The 18097-nt window shown below is 37.9% G+C and overlaps 1 protein-coding gene across 4 annotated transcripts in view; it reads right to left on the bottom strand.

The window, feature by feature from the left end:
- The window catches only part of PHKA1 (phosphorylase kinase regulatory subunit alpha 1), a 108949-nt gene that overhangs the window by 73326 nt on the left and 17526 nt on the right, over positions 1-18097 (bottom strand). For all 4 annotated transcript variants that reach the window (XM_046673067.1, XM_046673068.1, XM_046673069.1 and 1 more), the window contains exons 6-13: positions 16935-17015; positions 9410-9508; positions 8332-8478; positions 7267-7320; positions 5864-5986; positions 3351-3446; positions 2072-2179; positions 278-356 (exon numbers count right to left, since the gene is read on the bottom strand). In XM_046673067.1, the coding sequence (XP_046529023.1) occupies positions 278-356; positions 2072-2179; positions 3351-3446; positions 5864-5986; positions 7267-7320; positions 8332-8478; positions 9410-9508; positions 16935-17015 (787 nt within the window). The remainder of the gene's footprint in view (positions 1-277; positions 357-2071; positions 2180-3350; positions 3447-5863; positions 5987-7266; positions 7321-8331; positions 8479-9409; positions 9509-16934; positions 17016-18097) is intronic.

Here is an 18097-nt window from a genome sequence, read left to right as displayed (position 1 = left end):
AGTACATAGTTGTATATTTTAGTTGTGGGTCCTTCTAGTTGTGGCATGTGGGACGCCGCCTCAACGTGGCCTGATGAGCGGTGCCATGTCCGCGCCCAGGATCTGAACCAGCAAAACCCTGGGCTGCCGAAGCGGAGCGCGAGAACTTAACCACTCAGGCACGGGCCGGCGCCTACTTTTTGAAGCCTAACAAAATGCATGATAAAGAATAAAGTGATCATTTACTGGCCCAAACCAGATCTTTAAAGTTTCTGCTGCTGGGAATAAGAATACATACCTTGAACCACAACATCTGGCTTTGGTACAGTAGAAAACCTACGATTCAGGGGATCAATTTCTCCAGGAGCTAAAAATCCCTAAAGAAAAACCATAAAAAGACAGATTATATCTCAAAAAAAAAATCTAATGTTGGAGGAAAAACAACACGCCAGTACCATAACCCTGCACCATAACGTGAGAGGCAGGTATGGAAAGGAAACAAATACCCTCACTGTATGAAAACGTTTGAACTCCTGAATTCACATCCAAATTAATTTTATCTGGAGTTAATTTCTAGTGGCTGTCACAAATCCTTTTTGGAAATAGATGGGATATAAATGATAACTAGAAAGTTTTCTAGTTACACCTCCACCTTCTCTGGATGTACATGATTAGACAATCAGACCACAATGCTTATTAACAATAATTTAAGTTATTAGTTCTGTTGCTTTCTCATTTATTCACGTGTCTGCTATGCTTTCTGCTCAGCAGATATCTTTTGACTTGACTTGAGTTTCTGTCCTTGATGAAATGGAAATGGATGAAACTCATCCATTTTCCCCTTAAGAATAACATTCATCTCCTCCTTTTTTCATAGCACTTAATTTGTTCTAATTGAATGAGAAAGTCACTGGCATGGATTATTTTAAACAAAGCATTCTGTCCATTACTGCTACATTCATAATAATGTCAATTAAAGATAATCAAACCTTTATGCTATATGCCTGAAACTCATAGTGATAGATGTCAATTATATCTCAATAAAACTTGGGGGGAAAAATCCCAAAACAGAACAAACAAAAACAGCTGCAGAAAGTAAATAGTCATACATAAACAGGTCAGAGTCTAGCTCAGAAAGGATAACTAAGTCCCATCCTAGATCCTCAAGGACCCTGCGTTATAGCTTACCATAATAATCTACAACGGGGAAATAGATTTGTTGGTAAATCTGAAAAACTTTGAAAAAGGGAACCCTTTTCACAGGGTCAAAATGTCACAAATAAGCTGCACATAAAGTAAGAAATTCGCAAATGCCTCGTTAAGAACTGTCTCAACAGAATTTAATATAAGGAACATTTAAAGAGCTCCTTATGAAAAAACAAACAAAAAACTATGATGTTCCCAACCACTTGTCATGGTGCCTAAAATTATCTTATCAGTTTATTCAATTAAAGAATAAAATGTTGGGGCCAGCCCGGTGGCGCAGCGGTTAAGTGTGCATGTTTCGCTTCAGCGGCCCAGGGTTCACCGGTTTGGATCCCGGGTGCGGACATGGCACCGCTTGGCATGCCATGCCGTGGTAGGCGTCCCATATATAAAAAACTAGAGGAAGATGGACACGGATGTTAGCTCAGGGCCAGTCTTCCTCAGGAAAAAGAGGAGGATTGGCAGCAGTTAGCTCAGGGCTAATCTTCCTCAAAAAAAAAAAGAATAAGATGTTGCTTGGAAAAGTTAGCACTTAAATCCATTAACAGTCATTACTATCTAAGCACAGTTGCATTCATGAGTCACCAGGCAAGGCACTAGGAGGCGTTCTGAAAGGGAAAGATCTAGTGCCTGATCCCAGAGCAGCTCCAAGTATAGTGCCAAGGTAGGAAGCCCTGGGCAGCATAGGGGACATGGTTGCTGGGGGAAAGATTTTTGTCAAGGATTGGCCATACTCCCACTCTAAGCACCTGGAAGAAAATCTATAATTAAGGCAGAACACGAAAGGCAGAAGACATATCCTTCAGATTTAATAAGCTACTCACAAATCTGATTATGGTGGCTAAAGCAGAAAAAAAAGCGAAAGAACATTGAAATTTCCCCTTACCTCTGCCATCAAGCTTCCTAAGATGTATAGAGACTGACCCCACATATGAGGCAACTTGCCCATGGGGATTCGGTCCACAGTGTGAGGATTCTGATATTCTTCATCAACCTAAAAGAAAAGATAAAGAGGTCACACAAAGGGTAATGGAAGATTTAAGATACTAGCCAACAAAAAGGCGGAGTCTGGACTGTGATTCACACCCTATAAAACAGTCATATATGCAATACACTGAAAAGTCAAGCACTATGACTACAGTCTAGGGCAGCGCTCCTCTAATTGTATGTGGACACAAATCACCTGAGGATCTTGTCCAAAAGCAGATTCTGACTGAGTAGGTATGGGGGAAGGCCTGAAATATGCATTTCTAACAAGCTCTCAGGTAATGCTGTTGACATTGCTAGGAACTTATTCCACCCTTCCCCACCAGAATGGAAGACTCTCTCTCCCATGGCTAATGCTCTTTTGCAGTGGAGAAGAGGAACAATGGTACTCTCGACTGGCATTTTGGGAAAATGGAGACATAATTCATTTTCCAAGCCTGATCTGCTCAAAGAATCCCAGATTACTGGCCTCAAAGCAGAGAATACCAAATCCTGAGAGTTCACACAGAACATCACTCTAGTTCTGACTACTGATCTCCATATAATTCTCAACCTTAAGGTTGGATTTTTTTTTTTCTTTGAGGAAGATTAGCCCTGAGCTAACATCTGCTGCCAATCTTCCTCTTTTTGCTGAGGAAGACTGGCCCTGAGTTAACATCTGTGCCCATCTTCCTCTGTTTTATGTGGGACACCTGCCACAGCATGGCCTGACAAGTGGTGCATAGGTCTGCACCTCGGATCCAACCTGGTGAACCCCGGGCCGCTGAAGCAGAACACGCGAATTTAACTGCTGTGCCACCGGGCCAGCTCCGGACTTTTTTTTTAATCAATCTCTGAACAATTTATTTTTTTAAATCGAAGTTTGGTTACATACAAAAAGGTCAAATATATTTAATGCGTGCATCTTGATGAGTTTGAGGATAAGTATACACCCACGAAATTACCACCATAAGGTTTGGTCTTGGCCTTGTCTCACTATACAACAGTACCGTAACTGGGACTGCTTTAAAAATTTATTTTCAAAGGAATAAAATCATATTTTTATCGTTCTATACCTAAGATGAACTTTTAGGACATTAAAATCAGAAGATCAAAAATTATTTGACTCAAACAAGGCAGTCCTATCAAGGTACTGCTCCTCTTCTCCCAGCTCCATGTTATCACACTGTCCAGTTCACCTTGTCAGGAGGAACACTATACAGCTCTGGCAGAAGTGGGACTCCATTTTTGCCCTTGATGAGGACTGCTTCAAGAGCCTCTCTGTATTCTTGAACCTGTAGATGAAAGAAAGGGAGAAAAAAAATTTAGAGAGAGTTCCCTTTTGGAATCTAGGTGAGGGTTGTAGCCAAAGAAGGTCCTATTGCAAAGGAGCGTATTCACCTAGTAAAATGGAGAGGAAAGGGAAGTAGTATTTACTAAATGCTTACTGAAGGCCAGACATATGCTAGGAGTTTTGCATACTTTAACGCATTTAATTTTAATAACCATCCTAGAAGGTATGTGTAAAGCCTTTTTATAGGGAAATTAAGATTCAAAGAGGTTATGAACTTGTGAAGGATCACAGAGCAAGTACAAGGCTGAGCCCAGATTTGAGCCCAAGTCGGCCTGCCTCCACTGGCCTGTTTTTATCCACTGTGTACTACCTTAGGTATAGCTTCTTGACTTTACGTGTATTGGCTTTTAAAATTGCATTTTACCTGCCAAATTAAGTTTTGTTTAACAATTTGCTGTAGATTAGTAATAGATAAAAACTTAAAAAACACTATAATTTATGGTGGAAAAAATATGGTCAGTTCAGCTATAACAGTTGTTTTGAAAATTTGTTCCAATGCATTTGCTGTATTAGGAAACAATTTGAGCATAGCATGAATTTCACATTTGCTTATGTACAATTTCACCCTGAGAATGCACTCATCTGACTGAGCCGTGCAAGAATACAAAAAATACACACATGCATATACCTTAGGAGGACAATGAACCACATCCATCCATATGTGGTGTTACAACTTTCTGTCCAATTTCAGGTAATCCTCCTTCCACCTCTTCATTATAACTCCCGAGCTGCTCCCTTCTCATGGCCACCCTGACTGCATGGCTCTGTGCCTTCCCTTCTCTTTAATTTCCCCCCCTTTCTTCACAGTTGTATCTTTTATTCTTCCTTTCTGTTTTATATTCTTTCTCTCTTTTCTCTCACCCTTTTGCTATCCCTCCTTTGTTCTCTTTCTCTGGCACACAGGGTGGCGAGCACAGGTGCCCAGTGGGTGAGCTGGCAGGAATATGGGTGCACACATCCATAAGCAAACTTCTGGTCTTTTTCAATGTACAAGTGTCACAGCTATTGTGGTATCCATGTGTTCCTTAACCATTTAATATGCATAAAGCTGTGATACTGTTTTTATTAGGTTCTTATCATTTAGTACATAATTCTGACAAACTTTTTAAGTGTTGTGCCCCCAACCCCATTTTCCTATAAGCCCTATAGTTTTTACTTCTCGAATATGCAAAACATGGTGATGTTTTAGGAACATATATGTCTCATTAGAGCCAAAGTGACTGTACGCTGCACTTATGACATGTCTGTATCTGTGAAATTCAAAGAACTTTAGGGATATCTTCCTCAATAAAGAGACAAAAACTATTCTCATTGTATGTACAGAGAAACCAAAGAAGTCAATGACAATACTTGGGCTACTCAATGGTCCGTAGTGAAACCAGAAAAAAAAAGAATAAAAAGAATCTAGGTCTTCCAACTCTTCCTCCCCGGCCCAGAGTTCAAAAAACCTGAATGTGCTCTGTACCTAGTAGGTACATTTGATAAATAAATCTTTCTTTGAGCAAGCAAAGTTTTTGATAAACAATGTTATGAAATTCGACTGAGAAAAATGGTAGAATCAAAATAGGGTGGTCAAAATAAGGCAGGTTATTTCTACTATTGTTTATCTTATTTGCTTGCTCAAAGGATACTCCATAATTTATTAAAATTTAGATTAAAATAGCACTTTGTGGCCCTTGAAACTCTGTGTGTAACCCAATTCTCTAAATTCATATTGGCAGTTACAGATTAATATTGGCCAAAGCATTCAAATTACACAAAATTGTATTTTATGAAGCCAAGTATAAGAGACTTCCAAATGTATTGGATTTATGTCTAAGTTTAGACCATAGCCAATTTGTAAAATGCCTGACAATAAACTTACTTGATTAAATTTCCCAGTCTCACTGTTTTCCAAAATTTCTAAACTACATTACTCATATGGCTCAAAAACAATGATAACCGTGTTTTTGGGGTGAGTACAGGGTATGAACGGGTTGTTGTTGTCGTTTTGGGTGTTTTTTTTTTTTTTTTTTTGCTAAATTCAGAACATCATTTCCAAAATTTATTTTTAAAAAAAGACATGCAAAGTCAGGAGGTAAATTCAAGTATCTCTGATGACTGAGGCAAGTAAACAGGGCTTGCTATTTTGCTTTCTGTATCTGTTAAAAGCCAAGTCTGAGTGATGGTAATACCTAGGTCTTCCAACTCTTAACCTAGTGCCCTCTCTCTAGAAGATAGCTCTGTCTCCTCCCTATTAGGGAAGACTTCCATTTGGATACAGGGTTGGCACAGCCATTAACTGAGAGAGAAAGACATAGTAAGAACATTCTGCTGAAAAGCTCTTTTCCCTGTTCTGCATTGCCTGTTCTGCATTACCTGTTCTACATTGCCACTGAAGACTCCATCAAGGATAAAGTACGTCCAGAACAATGGCCACTCACACTCAATGTTTTCAAATAACTTCAGCTCAGCTGGTTCATAGTACAGACGATTGGGATCCTGGTAAAAACACAATGAATAAAGTCTCTTATCATTCCAAGGTCAGACGTACATCTTTAGTTCAGAGGTATTACAATAGAGCCTTTCACTACTGATAGTTTGTTTCAGAGAAGGCGGAGCATGTATATACTCTCTTCCCCTAGCAAGTACTTTGTGATATGACTTCTAACTAGTGGAACTGGGATAATAATGACACTATGGATAAGTGTATGAAGAAATGAGATTAATTTGTAACAAACTCGAGTTTGGTTTTATACTTGTTAAGTTTGAGGTAGCAGCAGAACATACAAATAGGAATGTTTACAAGGAAAGCAAGAGATGAGGGTTTGGGTCATATTCTCATAGAGGTGACACATGAAGCACAAGGTATAAATGTAGTACCTATATATAATGAACAAATGGCCCAAGAACAGAATCTCGGTAAATCTGCATAGTTTGGTGAGGGAAAGACAGAAAGAGAAGAATTAGGATGGTGTAGTGTTGTGGAAATTAAAATAGGAAAAGAACTTCAAGAAAACGTAGGAGTAGGTAGCAGTGACATACTACAGAAAAGTCAAGGAGACTAAGGATTGAGAAAAGGCTATTGGATCGGTCACTTAGATGATTATGATGTTTCAGAGCATAATTTTAATAGACTGGTAGGGGAAGAAGTCAGCAGGGCTAAAGAATAAAGTGGAAGAGAGGAAGTAGATCAGAAGAGTTTGAGCTCAATGATTAAAAAGAAATTATAACTGCTCTTGACCAGCAAACCTAAGCCTTAAACGATGTTTGCATTGCCAATGAAAGTGCTTCTTATTGACCGTTCATTCCCTTTAATAATACTTAATTTTCTGCATTGATATTTCCAAGGAAAATTTTTGACAAATGGAACAAAAGGAACTTTTCAAAATCAAGTACTGTTTAGAACTAACCAAATGCAAAAGGTGGAAGAGGGCCAGAAAGATCTACTGATGGAAAGATTTTTTTCCCCTTTGATGTTATATTCTATTTCCACTTAAAATTTCATTCAATGATTTAAGCATCCATCAGTAGCTCTTTCCTGAAACTACCCAACTACAAGAAGTGGGAGGACTACACTTTCCTGTATTTCATTTAATCCAGAAAGGCTCACAAACAGAATTTGGCAACCAAGCGCAACAAAGGTAGCAAACGTCAGTTATGGTTATCCTATTTAGTGACTATTTTAAGTACCATCAGTGAGGTAAGTATTTTCTCTGAATGAGGCTGCAGGTAGTAGTGACCATTCTACCTTGGATTCATTTTGGAGAAAAGAAACCTACCTCTTTAGGAGTTTTATATCCATCTCGTAGAAAGCGACAGCAACCATAACGACCCTGGAAATTCGGAGAAAAAAGGTCAGAAGCATGTACATTGTGTAGCCATATTATTAATCAGAAATGCATCATTTGCAACAGCTACATGTGCCAACTTATCACCAATACTGACATGATACTTAAAAAATAATAATTAAAAAAACCCTGATAACAGCCCAACAGCAGAAACTGATTTCAGCAATGTGATTTCAACTGAGGGCTAAGTTACAGGCTCTTCCCTAAAGCAGAGCTCCTAACACTATTCTCTCCACGGCCTTCCACCACAGGGTAAGCCTGTGACAGCCCAATTACTAATCTATACGGTCCTGCTCACATAGCTCATAAGAGACCATAGGCTTTTTTTTTTTTTTAAAGAAGAAAACATTTTTAAAATTTAGATAATTTGAGACTTACAGAAGAGTTGCAAAAACAGTACAGCGAGGCCCCACATACATACCCTTCAATCACTGACCCCTTACATTAACATCTTACATAACCACAGAACATTTATCAAAACTAAATTAACCTAGGTACAACACTATTAACCAAAGTACAGAGCTTATTTGCATTTCACTAGTTTTTCCACTAATGGTTTTTTTTCTGTTCCAGTATCCAATTTAGGATCCCACTGCATTTAGTTGTCGTGTCTCCTTAGTGTCTTCCAATCTGTGACAGTTCCTTAGTCTTTCCATGTTTTTCAGCACTTTGACACCTTTTTTTTTTTACCTTGACACCTTTAAAGAGTGTTCGTCAGTTATTTTGTAGAATGTCCCTCAATTTGGCTTTGTCTGATATTTTCTCATGATTAGACTTACGTTATGCATTATTGAGAAGGATACCACAGAGGTGCTGTGCACTTCGCAGTGCACTGTATCAGGAGGTACAAGATGTCAATATGTCTTATTAATGGTGATGTTAACCTTGACCACTTGGTTAAATCACTGACACAGGTCATACTCAAGGCCCTAAAATATACTACTTTCCCCTTTAAAGTCAGAGCCCTAAAGAAAAGAAAGGCACATATGGACATACCTGAAGCTTGGTGATGATTTCCTGTTTTGTGAGCTCCACCAACTGGTTATCCTCTACTGCAAAGGCTGGGAAGGAAACAACTGAAAGTAGACTAGCATCAACCTCTTTGGATGTTGAAGCCCGGGGGAGTATTGAATTAAGGATAGACTGAGAGGAAGGAAGTCAAATGTGGCACATTAGTAAATCACTCAAGATCATAAAACTAACAGCTTTAGTTTTAAAAGATTTATGTGGAAGAGGATCATTCAGAAGAAAATCTAAACATTATTCAATAGTGACAGCTTAGAAAAATAGGCATTTCTGTAAGTCATCACTTGTCTTAATCCTGCTCTCAATACTTCCCAATCCTAATTCTTAAGCAGTTACTAATGGATAAAGAATACTAACATCATTGTCCCACCCACAATCCTGTTGCTCCATTAGCACCTATTTAAGCATAAAGAGAAGAGAAAATGAAGCTGCTGAGAAGCAGGATGTCATAGGCTCAGCTCCTATACCCCTGACATTTATCTTTCCCATGGAAAGGTGAGTTTATATTCAATAGAACACTATAGGTGTTTAATCGTGGTTTGAAGAAGAGGAGAAAAGTCATCCGGACAATGAGAAGAATCTTAATCTTTCAATACAGAAAGTAATCCTAAACAAAACAGAAGATACACATTTAACACTTAGTCATCTCCAAACATCTAACCTTAGAGCCAACTGGGGACAAGAGAATGTTTCAGAACCACTATCAAGAAGAACACTCAAAATTGATCACCTCTTGTTCTCTTGTTATATTTAGAAAAGGAGATACTCAGGAGCAGAGCCCACAGACCTTGATATGAAGACAGTGGAGAATTCCATATACTATGGTGGGATCCCTTTATAACCCTGGGTGAGAGAACAGGACTACAATCTATGTTATAGCTCATGCTCTATCAGGCTTATCTCAGTATAGGATGCTTGATAAGACATTTTTGACACATGGTAACAAATCAGATTATGTACTTTCATTTAGGTCTTATTTTAAAGCCCACAGTAAGTCTGAATCCGAGTAAGAATAAATTTTCTATAACATGGTCCATTATTCTCTTACCTGGCAGTGTTGTACTTCATCAGCTAGGACATGGATAACTGATTGGGGCCCACCTTTCACACCAAACAGGTCCAGTTCATCTAATGCTTCCAGGGCTGCCTGTGAGGAGCAAAGAAGGAAAGGACAACTTCAGCATTAGAAAGATGTATGCTTCTTTTCCCTGTACTCCAGTGTCATATCAATGCACATGATGTCATTTTGAATATGTTAAGCAGAACAGAAAATACAAAAACATTCTTTTTTTTTTGGAAGATTAGCCCTGAGCTAACTGCTATCAATCCTCCTCTTTTTTGCTGAGGAAGACTGGCCCTGAGCTAACATCGTGCCCATCTTCCTCTACTTTATATGTGGGACACCTACCACAGCATGGCGTGCCAAGCGGTGCCATGTCCACACCCCGGATCCAAACCGGCGAACCCCAGGCCGCTGAAGCGGAACGTGCGCACTTAACTGCTGCGCCACCAGGCCGGCCTCAAAAAACATTCTTTATTCCCAGAGACCTCTGAGTTTTTTTCTCTGCCCCTCATATTGGCCCAGAGACAGTTAAGAGGAGGTTGTAGCCATCCTTTCGTGATAAAAACTCTCAACAAATTCAGTATAGAAGGAATATACCTTAACATGATAAAGACTATATACGACAAACCCACAGCTAATATTATATTCAATGGTGAAAAATTGAAAGCTTTTCCTCCAGGATCAGGAGCAAAACAAGGGTGCCCACTCTCATCCCTCTTACTCAACATAGTACTGAAAGTCCTAGACAGATCACTTAGGCCAAAAAAAAAGAAAAAAGAGGCATTCAAATTGGAAAGGAAGTAGTAAAATTGTCATTATTTGCAGATGATGTGATCTTACATACGGAAAACACTAAAGACTCAATCAAAAACCTGTTGGGGGGCCGGCCCGGTGGCGCAGCGGTTAAGTTCGCACGTTCTGCTTCTCCGTAGCCCGGGGTTCCCCGGTTCGGATCCCCAGTGCGGACATGGCACCGCTTGGCAAGCCATGCTGTGGTAGGCGTCCCACGTATAAAGTAGAGGAAGATGGGCATGGATGTTAGCTCAGGGCCAGTCTTCCTCAGCAAAAAGAGGAGGATTGGCAGTAGTTAGCTCAGGGCTAATCTTTCTCAAAAAAAAAAAAAAAACTGTTGGAACTAATCAACAAATTCCGTAAAGTAGCAGGACATAAAATCAACTACGGAAATCAGTGGCGTTCCTGTGCACTAGCAACAAAATATCTGATTAAGAAATAAAACTATCCCATTCACAATAACATTAAAAGTAATATAACACCTAAGAATAAATTTAAACAATGAGGTGAAAGATCTGCACACTGAAAAGTACAAGACTCTGATGAAACAAACTGAAGAAGACACAAATGGAAAGATATCCATATTCATGGATCAGAAGAATTAACATTGTTAAAGTGTCCATACTGCCTTAAGCAATCTATAGATCCAGCACAATCCCTACCAAAATTCCAATGGCATTTTTAACAGAAATAGAAAAAATAATCCTAAAATTTGTATGGAAGCACAAAAGACCCCAAATAGCCAGAGCAATCATAAGAAAGAACAAAGCTGGAGGAATCATATTTCCTGATTTTAAACTATACTACGAAGCTTCAGTAATTAAAATAGTATGGTACAGGCATAAAAATAGACACACAGACCAAAGGAACAGAATAGAGAGCCCAGAAATAAACCCCTGTATTTACGGTCAATTAATATTTAACAAGGGAGCCAGGAACACTCGATGGGGAAAAGATAGTCTCTCCAACAAATGGTGCCGGGAAAACTGGAAAACCACATGCAGAAGGATGAAATTGGACCCCTATCTTACACCACTCATGAAAATTAACTTGAAATGGATTAAACATAAGACCTGATATTGTAAAACTCCTAAAAGAAAACATAGGGAAGAAGCTCCTTTGTTCTTGGCACCAAAAGCACAAGCAACAAAAGCAAAAATCAACAAGTGGGACTACATCAAACTAAAAAGCCTCCACATAGCAAAACAAACAAACAAAAAAAGTCAAAAAAATGAAAAGGCCTGGGGCTGGCCCCGTGGCTGAGTGGTTAAGTTCGTGCGCTCTGCTTCGGTGGCCCAGGGTTTCACTGGTTCGGATTCTGGGCACGGACATGGCACCACTCATCAGGCCATGCTGAGGTGGCATCCCACATGCCACAACTAGAGGACCCACAACTAAAATATACAACTATGTACTGGGGGTATTTGGGGAGAAAAAGCAGGAAAAATAAAAAGAAGATTGGCAACAGTTGTTACCTCAGGTGCCAATCTTAAAAAAAAACATATATATGAGAAGTTTAAAAAAAATGAAAAGGCAACCTATGGAATGGGAGAAAACATTTGCAAACCACATATCTGATAGGAGGTTAATATTCAGAACATATGAAGAACTCATATGACTCAGCAACAAAAAACAAATAATTTGATTAAAAAATGGGCAGAGGACTTCAATAGACTTTTTTGACAAGAAGATATACAAATGGCCAACAGGTACATGAAAAGATGCTCAATGCCACTAATCAACAGGGAAATGCAAATCAAAATCACAAGGCGATATCACCTCACACCTGTCAGAATGGCTATCATCCAAAAGACAAGTAATTAACAAGTGCTGGCAAGGATGTGGAGAAAGGGGAGCCCCTGCACACTTGGTGGTAATGCAAAGTGGTGCAGCCACTACAGAAAACAGTACAGAGGTTCCTTAAAAAATTAAAAATAGAACTACCATATGAGCCAGCAATTTCAGTCTTGGGTATATATCCAAAGGAAAGGAAAACAGGATATCAGAGATATATGGACTCCCATGTTTATTGTAGCATTATTCACAACAGCCAAGATATGGAAACAATCTAAGTTTCTAACAACAGATGAATGGATAAAGAAGACATGGTAATATATACAACGGAATATTATTCAGCCATGAGAAAGAAGGAAATCTTGTCATTTGCAACAACATGGATAGACTTTGTGGGCATTATGCTAAGTAACATAAGTCAGACAGAGAAAGACAAATATTGTATTATATCACTCATATGTGAAACTTAAAAAAGCTGAACTTGTGAAAACAGAGTAGAATGGCAGTTACCAGGGGCTGGGGACTGGAGGGTGGGGGAATTGGGGAGATGTTGTTTACGGGTACAAACTTGCAACCAGTAGGTAATTAAATCCTGGAGATCTAATGCACAACACAGCGATTACAGACAACAATACTATATTATAAACTTCTAAGTTGCTAATAGACTAAATATTAATTGCTCCCACCACGAAAAAGAAATGATAATTATATGATGTGATAGAGGTGTTAGCCAATGCTTCAGTGGTAATCATATTGCAATGAATAAATGTACCAAATCAACACGTTATACACCTCAAACTTACACAATGTTATATGTCAATTACATCTCAATAAGAATAAATTTTAAAAAAACAGGGAAGTTATAGCATTATCAAGTCAAGCATCACACTTTAAAACTAATTTGAAGGGCCGGCCTCATGACCAAGTGGTTAAGTTCACACACTCCACTTCGCTGGCCCAGGGTTTCACCAGCTCAGGGTTTCGCCAGTTTGAATCCTGGGCATGGACCTAGAACTGCTCATCAAGCCATGCTGAGGTGGCATCCCACATAGCACAATCAGAAGGGCTCACAACTAGAATATATAACTATGTACTGGGGGGATTTGGGGAGAAGAAGAAAAAAAAATTGGTAACAGATGTTAGCTCAGGTGCCTATGTTTAGAAAAAAAATAATTTGAACATGCCAGAGATGAATTTATAGTACACCATTCTTTTGGCAGGGGGCTGCAAGTATGACACCACCACATAAGAGATGCTGGAAGTTGTGCAGATCTAAGAAATTAAAATGCAGCAACCATTAGGTATTACCACATAGCTGAGTTTCCATAGAGAAGTGAATGCCCTGGAAAGATACTGTGACTTAAAGATGAAAATTATTAGTCACCAAGGCAAAAGATGAGTTTCCATGTTTTTTAAAAAATAGAATTTACTTACTAATTTCTTGCTTTTCTGATTATAAAAGTATAACATACTCCATACAGAATATTCTGAAAACATAGAAAAGTATAAAGAGGGCAAAAATATCACCTAAATAATCACTGTTAACATTTTTGATATGTTTCCTATTAGTTTTTTTCTATGCATATTTGTCTATAGTTGATATCACATTTGATATGAAATTTGGTTAGGATAACTATAGCATAAGCATTTTTCCATGTTACGAAAACTCTTTATTTCAACATAATATTCTCTCATATTGCTGTAATAAAGTTTATTTAACCATGTACTAAGTGTTGGAAATTTAGGTTGCCTTTAACTGTGTGCTATTAGAATAGAGCTTTGATAACATCTCTTGCTAAAATTATAAATTCCTCGAGGTCAGGGACTGTGTTTTCACCAATGCCTAGTACACAGCATGGCACATAGTAGGCTCTTAAATGTGGTTGACTAACAGAATAATTCTTTCTTTCCATTTTGAGTTATTTTCTAAGCATTAATTCCCTGAAGTAGAATCACTGGATCAAAGGGTATGAACAATTTTTAAAACATAATCCGAAATTGCTTTTCATGTAAATTGCACCAATACAACTATCTCTAGCAGTATATGACAGTACTTTCTTTAATGCAAAGTACTCTTTTAAAATTTGCTTCCTAATTTGATAGAAGAAAATAGTGTCTGTTGTATTAATTTGCTAACAAGGTTGAATATTCTTTCAGGTATTTATTAGTTATTTGTAGTTCCTCAATTATGAGGCAGAACTGACTTAGTCTTTGGGATAGTGGGCAGTTCCTGAAAGTTTCCCTGCAGAAATGAGGTCTAAACTGAGACCTAAAGAATAAACAGAAATCAGCCAGGCACAAAATGCTTATTAATTACAAGGGGAAAACCAGCAAATTTACAGCAGAGAAATGCAGCAGATAGTACCTTAATGAAGTCACTAAACTTAACATCAACAGTAATGGGACAAAGCCACATCTTGTACTTCCTGATGATGTACTAAGGGCACAGCATCATCTCTGTGGAATTCTTGCCATAAATGCACAACTTGAATCAAATCATGAGGCAATATCACACAAAATAAGTTTGAGGGACATTCTATAAAATAACTGGCCTGTAGTCTTAAAAAACACCAAGGTCATAAAAGCCAAGTAACATCTCAAGTGTTATCTAGATTAAAGGAGCCTAAAGAGACATTACAATTAAAGGTAACATGTTATCTTGGATTGGATCCTGGATCACAGGGTTTTTTTCTCCCACAAATCACATTACTGGGACAATTAAAGAAATTTGAATGGGGTCTGTGGATTAGGTGATAGTATAATGCCAGTGCTCATTTCCTGATTTTGATTACTGTACTGTGGTTATGGAAGAGTCTTAAGGAAATTGACACTGAAGTATTTAGGAGAAATGGGGCATGATGTCTGAAATTTACTCTCAACTGGCTTAGAAAAAGTAACATGTGCTTATGTATGTGTGTAAATAGAAAGATAAAGCAAATGTTAACAAGTGGGTGACTTGGATGAAGTGTATACAGGAATTCTTTGCACAATTCTTGCAATTTTCCTCTAAGTCTAAAATTATTTCAAAATAAAAAATAAAAAGAAGTTTCAGTAGTTAAAAATTTTTTTGTCAAATTATTCAAAAGTATTGATAATTTGCAGAGATAGTGAGGGTTTGAGGAAAATGGCACATAATGGCATATATCCATCATATATGGATAGGGAAAGTGTAAACCGGTGGAAATTATTTTGGAAGGCAATTTTCAAGTGTATATCCTTTAACCCAATGGTTACACTTTTACAAATCTATCCTACAAGAATATTTGTGCAAGTTAACTAGGAGATACATACAAGGATCCTCACTAAAGTATTATCTGAAATACTAAAAAATGGAGGCAATTCCATCAATAGAAGAATTATTAAATACTGTACAGCAACTGAAAAGAATGAACTAGATTATGTGTACAAAATGATAGGAAAGGATGTTTGGTTATGTTGTTCAGCGAAATATGAGATTGTTAAATTAAAAACATCAGGTTATACAGAAGTAAGAATAGTAGGATTTGTTTTTTGAAATACACTCAATATCTGTGCCACTTTGGTAATTGAAAAATGCATTAAAAAGAAAAAGTTTACCTAGGCGATAGTTTGTAGGTACAAAGTTCCATGTATATTTACTAATTCAACCACATTAATTATATAGTTTAAATTTTCTGTGATCTTATTTTTGGCTTATTTCTTCTGTCTTAGCCTGGTAATGATTTTTGTTAAATTATTCCCTTATAACTGTTTCTATTTTGCCTTGTATTTCTATATATTTTGCTGTGTATTAATTGAAACTATATTCCAGGACAGAATTTCTCGTTACAGGTTGTGCATTTCAAAATTCTATCTTGACCCTCTTTGTCCTCTTTGTTCCAGGTAATACTTTTTCTTTTGAATTCTACTTCATTTGACATTCACATAGTCATCGCGCTCTTTTTTGTTTACATTGGCCAGACTTTGCACATCCTTCTGGGTTTTTTTGTTGTTGTTTTTCTTTTTGTAGGGGAAGATTTGCCCTAAGCTAACATCTGTTGCCAATCCTCCTTTTTCCTTCCTCCCCCCACCCCCTGAGCCCCAGTACATAGTCGTATACAGTTGTAAGTTCTTCTAGTTCTTCCATCTGAGCTGCTGCCACAGCATGGCTACTGACAGACAAGCAGTGTGGTTCTGTGCCCAGGAACTGAATCTGGGAGCTGAAGCAGAGCACACCACCGAACTTTAACTGCTAGGCCATCAGGGCTGGCTCCATCCTTCCATTTTTAATCTTTCCGTATCAATTTATTATATTAGAGCTCTTATAGGTGGTATAAACTGGATTTTCTTTTTAAAAATCAATCTGTGTCTTTGCCTTGTGTTAGGGGAAACTTAAATTGTCATGCATATTTATTATTATAATGGATACATTTGATCCTATTCCTGCTGTCCTATTTTATGACTTCTTGCTGTTTCCGAAGATAAGAGCTGGAATTAAAGCAGTAGCAGTAGAAAGAAAAAGATGGAGAAAAGTAGAAAGGTAATAATGATGGTGATGATAACGATATGGGGGATGCAGGAGAGTGAGGGAGGTGGAAGACTGAGAGATGGTTCCATGATACCAAGCTTTGTCAACCAGTGTATGGAAGGAGCAAAAGCCTCCTTTTGTTTGTTTTTGTAATGGCAGAGATGATGAGTTTAGTTTAAGATAGGTTCTCTGAGGTCCTTGTGGGATATGTAAGAAGAGATATGCTACAAAAGCAGTTGGATATACAAATCTGGAGCTTATGAAGGAAGTCTTCACCTACACGTCCATAGTTCTATGGGAGAATCTGAATTTTGCCTGTGGTTTAGAAGAACAATTAATTTGATGATGGTCCACATGCAAGTTAAGCCTTTATCTATGGCAAAGGTGTACCAGACTTCCTTACCCCACACTTGGTAAAAACAAAGAAAAGAAAATTACCTTTGCCATTCCAACTGAACTGGCATTCAATTCTGAGATCCCTTGGTTGGTCTTGTCTCCACGTTCCCATATCCCAAAGTCCTGGCATAAAATAATCAACATACCATTAGTAAGTCATCACTGCTTAATGCTTACTAGATGTACAACCCTTGAATAAGAGGCACACATAGTAGCTAATCTACCATACATATGTATACCCACAATGCTGATTAAGAAGACGCAAATGAGTTGGGTTGCCCCTGTAGCTATTTTCCAGTAGCTTTAAATTCTACTGGGGCCTCCAAGAAGTTGGAAGACTCCTTGACAGCTGACATCAGGACTAAGAACTATAACTCAGTGCATCTAAAGAGGTGCTTCTCAAAACTTTTCATCCAAGCAGATACCCAGGGGGTCTAGGAGATGGAGCTTAAACAGCACCCCAGTATTTTATCTTAAACATCCATTCTGATTACACTCTCTTTTGGTATTGACAATGTACCATGCACTAACCTATGCACTTTATACTATTATCTTCCTTAGTCCTTACATTTTAGATGATGAAACCGAGGTACAAAGAGAGGTTAAGTGGCTCTCCCAAGGTCACATAGCTATCAAGTGTCAGAGCTAGGATTAGAGTCCAAGTATTATCACTCCAAAGCCTACATTCTCAATCATAGCTCTATACAGTCCCTTGATATTATAAAGATAATATTTAAAATTACTTTTTAAAAACTTTATATTTTGAAATAACCTTAGACTTACAGAGAAGTTGCAAAAACAGTACAGTGAGTTCCCATATACCTTTCACTGTTTCCCCTAATGTTAACACCTAACATAACCACGGCATAATTGTCAAAGCTAAGAAATTAACATCAGTAAAATACTAGTAACCAAATTATGGGCTTTATTAGGATTTCACTAGTTTTTCCACTAATAGCCTTTTTATATTCCAGGATCTAATCCAGAATACCATATTTTATTTGTCATGCCTCCTTAATCTCTTCCAATCAGTTATAGTTTCTCAAATCTTGTCTTGTGTGACCTTGATACTTTCTGAAGATTAGTGGTCAGATATTTTATAGATTTCCCTCAGTTTAGGTTTGTCTGATGTCTTCTCTTGATTAGATTGAGGCTATGCACTTTTGGCAAGAATACTACAAACATTATGCTGTGTCCTCAGTGCA

The sequence above is a fragment of the Equus quagga genome, chromosome 10 (genome assembly GCF_021613505.1).
Source record: "Equus quagga isolate Etosha38 chromosome 10, UCLA_HA_Equagga_1.0, whole genome shotgun sequence".
NCBI classification, from domain to species: domain Eukaryota; kingdom Metazoa; phylum Chordata; class Mammalia; order Perissodactyla; family Equidae; genus Equus; species Equus quagga.
The sequence above is the reverse complement of the archived record's forward strand: the minus strand, read 5'-3'. Positions and strand labels throughout refer to the sequence as shown.